The sequence below is a fragment of the Gorilla gorilla genome, chromosome 2 (genome assembly GCF_029281585.2).
Source record: "Gorilla gorilla gorilla isolate KB3781 chromosome 2, NHGRI_mGorGor1-v2.1_pri, whole genome shotgun sequence".
Taxonomy (NCBI): domain Eukaryota; kingdom Metazoa; phylum Chordata; class Mammalia; order Primates; family Hominidae; genus Gorilla; species Gorilla gorilla.
This window is the reverse complement of record NC_086017.1, coordinates 63228386-63238578: the sequence shown is the minus strand read 5'-3', so window position 1 is coordinate 63238578 and position 10193 is coordinate 63228386. Positions and strand designations below refer to the sequence as shown.

At 44.0% G+C, this 10193-nt stretch overlaps 1 protein-coding gene across 2 annotated transcripts in view; it reads left to right on the top strand.

The window, feature by feature from the left end:
* Positions 1-6133: 6133 nt before the first annotated feature.
* The window catches only part of DCP1A (decapping mRNA 1A), a 63730-nt gene continuing 59670 nt past the window's right edge, over positions 6134-10193 (top strand). The window contains exons 1-2 of one of the 2 annotated variants that reach the window (XM_004034321.5): positions 6134-6645; positions 9100-9140. In XM_004034321.5, coding sequence (XP_004034369.2) covers positions 6511-6645; positions 9100-9140 — 176 coding nt within the window. In that variant the 5' untranslated portion in view covers positions 6134-6510. The remainder of the gene's footprint in view (positions 6646-9099; positions 9141-10193) is intronic. The other variant, XM_063703855.1, reaches the window with a different exon arrangement.

Here is a 10193-nt window from a genome sequence, read left to right as displayed (position 1 = left end):
ATAGCAAGACCCAATTTCACACACACACAAGTTGACATACATGGAACACACCTCAAAAGTTGAAACCGGCTGGGCACGGTGGCTCACGCCTGTAATCCCAACACTTTGGGAGGCCGAGGTGGGCGGACCACGAGGTCAGGAGATCGAGACCATCCTGGCTAACACGGTGAAGCCCCGTCTCTTCTAAAAATACAAAAAATTAGCCAGGCGTGGTGGCGGGCGCCTGTAGTCCCAGCTACTCAGGAGGCTGAGGCAGGAGAATGGCGTGAACCCGGGAGGCGGAGCTTGCAGTGAGCGGAGATCATGCCACTACACTCCAGCCTGGGCGACACAGCGAGACTCCGTCTCACAAAAAAAAAAAAAAAAAGTTGAAACCACCGTTGCAAAGTTTCTGACACTTTGAAAAGTCTAGCATGGCTGACCCTATCTTCCTTCTGGCCTCACGGGCTGGCTGTTCTTGCTCATTTCTGGGCACAGACCAAGCTAACAATGAGAGGAATTTAGTTTATAGTTTAACTTGGAAGCAGACATGATAATAATCTCTCCCTAAAACCAACCCCCTCCTTGATGAGGGACTGAAACTGCCTTTGTAAAACTAAGGAAAGGCCATGAGATTAGGATTAGGGGAGGGGCCTGAATTCTGCTAAGATGCAGGCATAGTTTCTATAATCCCTTACTGCTCAGGAGTCATGTGGCCAGAGGTCACAAAATTTGTAACTTCCTCCATTGCTCCTATAAATAACATCACTATCGTAGACCCTAAGATTGGTCTTTTGAGATATTTTTTCAGACTTTGCATTCTGGCAACTGAGTGACCCCACCTGGACCCCTGACTCATGACTTAACTAGTCCTGTGGCCCCCACTCAGAGGCAGACTCAGTGCATTAGGACAGTTTTCCACACCCCTATGATTTCATCACCAACCAATCAGTAGCACGCATTCCCTAGCCCACTACCCACCAAATTATCAATAAAAACCCTAACCTCTGAGTTCTCAGGAAGATTAATTTGAATAATAACTCTAATCCTTCCATTTGGCTAGCTCTGCATTTATAAAATTCTTTCTCAGCTGGGTGTGGTGGCTCATGCCTGTAATCCCAGCACTTTGGGAGGCCCAGGTGGGCGGATCACGAGGTCAGGAGTTTGAGACCAGCCTGGCCAATATGGTGAAACCCCGTCTCTACTAAAAATACAAAAATTAGTTGGGTGTGGTGGCACACGCCTGTAGTCCCAGCTACCTGGGAGGCTGAGGCAAAAGAATTGCCTGAACCCGGGAGACAGAGGTTACAGTGAGCCGAGATCATGCCACTGCACTCCAGCCTGGGCAACAGAGCGAGACTCCATCTCCAAAAAAAAAAACCAACTCTTTCTCTACTGTAATACCATGGTCTCAGTAAATTGGTTTTGTCTGTGCAGCAGGCAGGAAGAACACGTCGGGCGATTACAAAGTGACTGTAGGTTATTGTGTGTAGAATAGAGCCTCCTTCCCACCTCTGTCACTCAGCTTCCTCCCCTCCTTCCTAGTAGTGTTTTGTGTGGCCTTGAAGTAGTTGGGTTTCAAGAGGACATTCAATCACCAATATTTATTGAGAGTCTACTCTATGCTAGGAGCTGGGCTAGCTAGGTACTAGGGACCTAATAAGACTAAGATACCATCTCTGCCCTCTCAGAGTCTATTGTCTAAAGATACAAGAAAGGTCTTAAGGTTTGACTCACAAATATAAGGCAAAATTAGGCCTCACGATAAATGAAGATGAATTTCAAGTCCAAAATATTCATATTATCTTTAATATGTCCTAAGAGCTATATGGGGCATCAGAGCATGTTTAGAGGCAGGCAAATATGTATTTCGGAGTGATTTTCTTTTTTTGTTTGTTTGTTTGTTTGTTTTGAGACAGAGTCTCACTCTGTCGCCCAGGCTGGAGTGTAGTGGCACAATCTCGGCTTGCTGCAAGCTCCGCCTCCTGGGTTCACGCCATTCTCCTGCCTTAGCCTCCCGAGTAGCTGGGACTACAAGCGCCCGCCACCATGCCTGGCTAATTTTTTGTATTTTTAGTAGAGACGGGGTTTCACTGTGTTAGCCAGGATGGTCTCGATCTCCTGACCTCGTGATCCGCCCACCTCAGCCTCCCAAAGTTCTGGGATTACAGGCATGAGCCACCGCGCCCGGGCTAGAGTAATTTTCTATTCCAAATATGAAAATTCCCTAAAATAACTTGGTGTTCTTTAATAGGCTAGCCCTGCTCAATCAAAAATAGTAAATTAAAATGAAATGTCTTTGATTATTTTAGGAAATCTATGTAAGAAAAAAACTAAATTCAGTTTCAGGTGTGCCTTTTGAATTTTGTACCAGATGAATGTATGTTTTTTAAACATTAAAGTGCAGATTTTTAAAAATTAGGGTGCGGATTTTTAAAACAGATTGAAGGTAAGTAGAGAGGAATAGTGCTCTTACCTCCAGCCACTGGAAGGAAGAAAGGCATCTGGGGCGTGTAGGAAAGGATCCCAGGGTAGAAGATAGGAGTCCCTAGATTCTAATACTGGATCCTCTGTGATTAGTGTGGAATTTTGAGCCAGTGAATTCTCCCCACAGGTCTCAATTAAATCATCTGTCAAATGAGGGTGACCACATCTTCTCTACCTCACCACTGAGCTGTGAAATGAACCAGAGGCCTTGCTTTTTTCCCCTGAACTCCCAGTCATCCCTAGAACACCAATTTGAACATCATCTCCTTCAGGAAGCTCTCCTAGACTTTCCCAGCCAGTTAAGTTAGCGGCTCTGTCCTCTGGATTTCAAAGAGAAATGTCTCTAGCATCATCCCTGTTTCTTTGCACTGTCCTACTTTCTTTTTTCCCCCAGAGCCAGGAATGTCTTAAACAGAGTGAGATGCTCCCAAGGGGCCACCAGCTCACAATTAGGAGTTCAATAAATACTGACTTAAGAGTGAATGAATGATACCTGTGTCATTGTCCACATTTGTACATGTTTACATGATTCTGCAAAGAATCTAAATTTCTCTTTACATTAACAAACAGGGGGGCTGGGCACGGTGGCTCAAGCCTGTAATCTCAACATTTTTGTTAACCAGGACAGCCCTGATGAAATAACTGGGAAAGTTCCTTTTTCTTATTGTTTTTCTTTGGTCCCTTTATCTACAGACACTGCTGCTTAAAGAAACCAGATGGCGCCAGAGCTTCTTGACCCCTGACCAGATGCCAGAGGAAGATAAGACGCCACAAACCCAGCGCAAACGGGAACTGGCAAACCCTGGGTGCCTTTAGATCATGAACATATCATTATAATGCTAATTTCCCTTCCCTAAAAGAAAATCTCTGCCATTTTGTGTACATATGATATATAAAGATGCATGTTTATGAATTGGGCCTGCGTGTCTGGAGTCCCACCCTGCACATACTAACATTCCTTTCCTGCCCCATAGGAATAAAGGCAATAAACCCCTTGCCTTTTATTCTTCAAGAAAAGATGCTTTCAGAGGAAGAGCTCACCTTCTCCATTCCCTGGCAAATGAATAAAACCTGATTGCCTTTTTCAATGGGATATTCTTTGTTTCTGACTGATACACAGTGGGGAAAAAACTCATTTTATCAGGGACACTTTGGGAGACCCAGGCCAGAGGATTGGTTGAGGCCAGGAGTTTGAGACCAGCCTGGGCAATAGAGCCAGACCCCATTTCTACAAAAAAAAAAAAAAAAGTTTTAATTAGCCAGGTGTGCTGGCACACAATTCAAGTTGTTTCACCTTTCTGGACAGAACCAATATACATCTGAAATGTATTTCATGTCTCATCTCTCCCAAAAATGTGTAAAACCAAGCTGTGCCCCAATCACCTTGGCCACATGTTCTCAGGATCTCCTGAGAGCTATGTCAAGGGCTACGGTCACTCATAGTTGGATCAGAATAAATTTCTTCAACTGTTTTACAGAGTTTGACTCTTCTCATCAACACAATGACAAAAAACAGTGGTCCTGGGACATAAAATCATAGGCAATACAAATATTTAGTGTTATTTTCTTGAAAATATGGTTTTATCTTACAAAAATTTTCAATTCTGTTGGGGATGTCAATTTTTTTTTCTTTCCAGACGTAGTCCTGCTATGTTGCTCAGGCTGGTCTTGAACTCCTGACCTCAAGTGATCCCCATCTCAGCCTACCAAATAGCTGTGACTACAGTTACATGCCACCATGCTCCCCTTTTTTTTTTTTTTGATGGAATTTCTCCGTCTGTTGCTCAAGCTCTGGAGTGTAGTGGTGCAATCTTGCGTCACTGCAACCTCCGTCTCCTGGGTTCAAGCTATTCTCATGCCTCAGCCTCTTGAGTAGCTGAGATTACAGGCATGTGCCACCACGCCCAGCTAATTTTTGTATTTTTAGTATAGATGGGGTTTCACCATGTTGGCCAGGCTGGTCTCCAATTCCTGACCTCAAGTGGTCCACCTTCCTCGGCCTTCCAGAGTGTTAGGATTACAGGCGTGAGCCAACACATTTAGCTACCATACCCCCCCTTTTTTTTTTTTTGAGTCTTGCTCTGTCGCCCAGGCTGGAGTGCAATGGCACCATCTTGGCTCACTGCAACCTCCGCCTCCCGGGTTCAAGCGATTCTCCTGTCTCAGCCTCCCAAGCAGCTGGAACTATAGGCGTGTGCCACCACGCCCGGCTAATTTTTGTATTTTTAGTAGAGACGGGGTTTCACCATATTGGCCAGGCTGGTCTCAAACTCCTGACCTCAGGCGGTCTGCCCACCTTAGCCTCCCAAAGTGCTGGGATTACAGGCATGAGCCACCACGCCCAGCCTCCATGACCTTTTTAATGAAAGAAATGTTGCTTTTTAAGAAGTCTGGCGGGGATAGAACTCCCTATAGTCTCCGTGATTTGTTTTACTTGTTAGCTAGTGCCTAACTTTTTCAAACGCTTTAAAACGCTCAACGGACACTTACCAAAGAAATGAGTGATCTGCTTAATGCTTTAAATGAAGCAAGACAAATTAAACCCTTCATGGACGCTTCCCAGGGCTGGACAAAAATATTTATGTGGGTCAGAAGCAGTGGCTCACGCCTGTAATCCCAGCACTTTGGGAGGCCGAGGAGGGCAGATCACCTGAGATCAGGAGTTCAAAACCAGCCTGGCCAATGTGGTGAAACCTCGTCACTACTAAAAAAAATACAAAAATTAGCTGGGCGTGGTGGCGGGCGCCCGTAATCCCCGCTACTCTGGAGGCTGACGGAGGAGAATCGCTTGAACCCGGGAGGCAGAAGTTGCAGTGAGCTGAGATCGCGCCACGGCACTCCAGTCTGGGCGACAGAGCGAAACTCCATTTCAAAAAAAAGAAAAAGAAAAAGAAAAAATTAGCCAGGTGTGGTGGCGAGCGCCTGTAATCCCACCTAATTGGGAGGCTGAGGCAGGAGAATCGCTTGAACCCTGGAGGCAGAGGTTGCAGTGAGCTTGAGATTGTGCCACTGCACTCCTGCCTGGGCAAAAGAGCGAGAATCCGTTTCAAAAAGAAAAAAAGAAAACGGCCGGGCGCGGTGGCTCAAGCCTGTAATCTCAGCACTTTGGGAGGCAGAGGCGGGTGGATCACCTGAGGTCAGGAGTTCGAGACTAGCCTGGCCAACATGGCGAAACCCCGTCTCTACTATAAACACAAAAATTATCAGGGGATGGTGGCGCGCCCATGTAATCCCAGCTACTCGGGAAGCTGAGACAGGAGAATCGCTTGAACCTTGGAGGCGGAGGTTGCAGTGAGTCGAGATCGCGCCACTGCACTTCAGCCTGGGCGACAAGAGTGAAACTCCGTCTCAAAAAAAAAAGAAAAAAAATCCACTTGTACCTTCTGCTAATCAGTGTATATATTCAAGGCAACTTGAATTTATGCTCCTGAGTTGCAATCCTCAAGCTTGGCCCAAATAAACTCTCTGCTTGCATTTATTTTGCCCCAGAGTCTTCTTCCTTTTAGGTCGACATATCCAGATCTGAGACCTAGGGTAATTTTCTGGGCTTCTCGCCTCTCCCTTTCCCCCATGTTTTTCTGTGCTCTCTAAACGGGCCCGGTAGAGTCCCGCATTTCCACATTCCACAGACATGTTTTCCTTCTGTGGCCCCGGGCCCTGCCAGACAGCGCACCGCGAGGCCGGCACTTCGGCGGTCTCCAACCTTTGCCTGGAAAGAGCTCGGCAGGCGAGCTAGAGGCCAGATCCCAGGACCCAGTCGTTTTAGCTCAGGGAAAGGAAGCGCCTGGGCTCCAGCCTGCAAGCTCCGCTACTCAGCCTTGGACACCGCCCCACATCATAGGGCCGCGGACGCTGACAACGCCGGAACCCGGCGCCCGGAGCGTGCGCGCGGCGGACCAGAATGGCTGACGTACCGCCCTGCTGCGAGGCCCGCGTAGAGGCGGAAGTTGAGGGGACTGACGCAGATGGGGGAATTTTGCCTCGATGGCACTTTCCTGTCCGCGACTCCGCCCCCACCAGAGGGGCTAGGCTCCGGGATTCAAGATGGAGGCGCTGAGTCGAGCTGGGCAGGAGATGAGCCTAGCGGCCCTGAAGCAACACGACCCCTATATCACCAGCATCGCAGACCTCACGGGCCAGGTCGCTCTGTACACCTTCTGCCCCAAGGCCAACCAGTGGGTGAGTGCCGCCTGGCTCTGAGGACGGCCACCCGGCCGCTGCCGTCTCTTAAAGGGGCCGCGCGGGTTACTGTGGGGTGGGGGGGCACAGTAAGAGGCCAGGGCGGTGGAGACGAGGCCAGGGTCTGGCGAAGAGCCTAGCCAGAGCCTGAGGGGTGTCGGGTCCGCCTGGGATTGGGGGATAGGAGTGAGAGAAGTGGCTCGAGACATACCAAGGAAAAGCCAGTGGAGGGGAGGATTGGAGCAGGATCAGTCCCTTAGCGTCAGGTCTGGGGACGTGGGCGACCTGCCTTCTTTGCAGATACATTGGGAGTTATAAGACGGTGGGGTCAAAAGGGTGCCTGAAAGCTTGTGTTTGAGGCTTTGCGGATTATTAGATAAATTACATGTACATTATCTATAAAATAAACACTCCTCCTCTCCCCCTGGCAAACGTAAATGAGAGCCCCTTTCGCAGAGGTCATTTGGGTTTAAAGTTTAAAATCCAATTAGTTTCGATTATTGGAAGGCGGGGGTGGGTGGGTCCGGCTTTAATCGAACTACACAGAGTTTCGGAAAAGATTCCAAGGCACTTAGGAAAAGGGCTTCCGTGTTCACTGGATCCCCGAAGACCTTTGTACAAACAAGAGAGACCCTGTAAATGTGTTTTGTTCCATCTATGATGCTGGTGATGTCATCTCTGAATGCTCCCCTCGGACTCAGTACTTTCTGGCTTTCGTGCACTGGAGAGGGTCCGAAAAGTTACATTCAGTGTGTTCACTGATTCTTGTTAGCCCCTGCTTGAAGCTTTGTTAGTTGTTTAAAAAGCATAATTTCCCACTTTCTTGTAATTGACCCTTCCTAATTAACTCATTCAGCTACAGGCTTTACACTTAGAAAGTAATACGTAAATGCTTGTTGGATTGAATTCACCAATGACTGGAGTTCACATTTCAATAAGATACGAAATCCTTAAACTAACAGAACTCTGGAAGATGACCGTAGTATGTCGTTTACCCTATAATACAGATGCAGAGATTATATTTATCAGTAATTTATCGAAAATCATTTGGCATTTATGAACAGTTAATTCAGATGAAGAGTTTTTATAATCACGGTGTTTATCTTTGCCTCCTGGAAGAGAAGGAGATATGGGAAGCCACAAGGAATAAAATTGTAGATTGTTTTTTAAATGTAGCTATTTTAGACATTGCCTTAGTTTGAAATTTTATGAATCTTTTTTCTTTTCTTGGCCTACATATAAATTTTGAAATATGGATTGCCGACAAATGGTGAAGACTTGGGGCTAGGACTTTTTACTAAAGAGTTTTCCTAGTTTTTCACAAAGGCTTTCAATATTTTAAAATTTTATATTGTGGAGTTCTGTTTTAAATATGAAATACAAGCTATAATAACCTGAATTGAAAAATAAGCTGCTACTGTTTATTTGGATCCTGGCACATAGAGCATGACAAAAATCTTTTCCCTCTTTATTATTTTACAGTGAGTTGTAACTTTGCATGATGTTTTTTGGTGGGCAAATTTTCTTTTACTGTAAGACAGTTGATTACCAGTTTCTTATAGTAATAACCTAACATTTTAAAGGTAAGAAAAAGCCTCTGAATCCTTAGGAAGGAAAATAATGATATTTAAGCTAGGGTAGTACTTCTGGAAGAAATCAAGATGATCAGTTTTCTAAATTTTTTAATCCCAACACATCCAATATATGACTAACATTTAAAATGTTAATAATGTGTTGATTACAGTAAAATATTTAGGTCCATTGTAGGCTGTAAATTGCAGACTAATAAGCTTATTTATTTTTTAAAAAACACTGAACTGTGTTTAAAACCTAAATACACTCTTGTCACAGAAAATGAGCTATGGTAAAGGCCTCCAATAACTACACTGAGGCAGGGTATACTTTCAGTATTCATGATTCTTCAAGTTCTAAAAATAACAAGCTGATTTTGTTTGGTAGTAATTCTTAACCACAAAATTTGCTAGTTGTGAAAATGTACGAAAACTCCCCAGTGATGAAACAAAGTATCCTATAAGAAAGTTTCATTCCTTTCCTTTTTTAAAATTAACTTGGATAAACTTAAAAGAGAAGAAAGTGCAGTATACAGGACCTTAGCTTTAAAGTTAAGAAATCTGGCTAAAATATTTTAGCTATAAAAAGTGAAGGTTTATTCTATGATTTTCTCCTTTACTAATTAAAAAAGAAAAATACTGCAGATACAGGTATGTTGCTGGATTAAATATTGCATATGCTTATGCACTGAAAGGATACATTAGAAATGGTAACCACAATTTGTGGAATGAGAGGGAGACTTTACCTGTTCAAAAGTGGTTAATTTTATAATAGATGAAATGAAACAAGTTGATCTTAAACGTGAAGCATTACTTCTCCATGGGGACTATTTGGGGTCTGATTATGGGGAAAAAAAACTAATTGAGTCATTGTCTTTCATAGGAGAAGACTGATATAGAAGGGACCTTATTCGTATATCGAAGGTAAGTTTTTAAAATATGTATATTTGTTTTTAACAGTCTAGTGGTGAACAATGTGAAATGGTTCAATTCTCTTGTACATTTGTCTTTCGAACCGTCCTGCTAGTACCCTTCAAGTTTTCATCTTTCCCTAGCTGTGAAATCTTAACCAGGTTCTTTCTTTTCTCTGAGCCTTTCTGTGATTCAGAATAAACTGAACTAGAATTTATATTACCAGCCTAGCAAAGCAATTTCAAAATAATAATGATTGAGTCTAAAATGGATGCCTGCGTCTCTCTTCCTACCCCCATATTAGAAAGAAAAAAAAAGATATATATTTGGGGAAAAGACAATACCTAGACTGGCTCTGTAAAATAATGTTATTGAGAGGTCGATCCCTCTGTTCTTTCATTACTACATGAGTGGTTGTCTTTTATGACTGGTTCTGTCCTCTTTCCCAACCCACAGAAGTTCTGGATTATGTACAGTGTCTTATTTGAGAGTTCTTTAGAAAGCTTGGATTATTCATGATGGCGTATTTTTTATTTTTAACTTATTCAAAAATTCATTATCTTTAAGATTGGTTTGCAAATTGCAACTTTTTTGTTAGGCAGCTTTTGGGGCCTAAAGACAACTGACAGTATATGATAGTCATGGGGTACTTGTTTTCCTGGATTCCTCTAAGGTCTTAACTCTTACAAGGGCAGGTTCCTTCCCTTGTTTTCTAAAGCTTAGGGAGTCAGCAGGAGTTATTACTGATATCTGGTCTTTTCCCTTTTTTTTTGTATTGAGTTGCCTTATAAGGATTGCCTTTCTCCATTGATGCCAATTTAAAAGAGTTTGTCAAATACTCTTCTAAATTTTGATACAAAGCTTTGAGATCTCGTCTAAATGCACTCATTTTTTTCTTCTTTTAAGTGTAATTCTTTGATATTTGTACACCAAGCTCTTTTTTCTTAGACACTTTCTTTGTTCCCTGCTATTCATCTTTCTCCTTTTAAAAAGGAAGGGATCGGCCGGGTGCAGTGGCTCACGCCTGTAATCCCAGCACTTTGGGAGGCCGAGGTGGGCGGACCA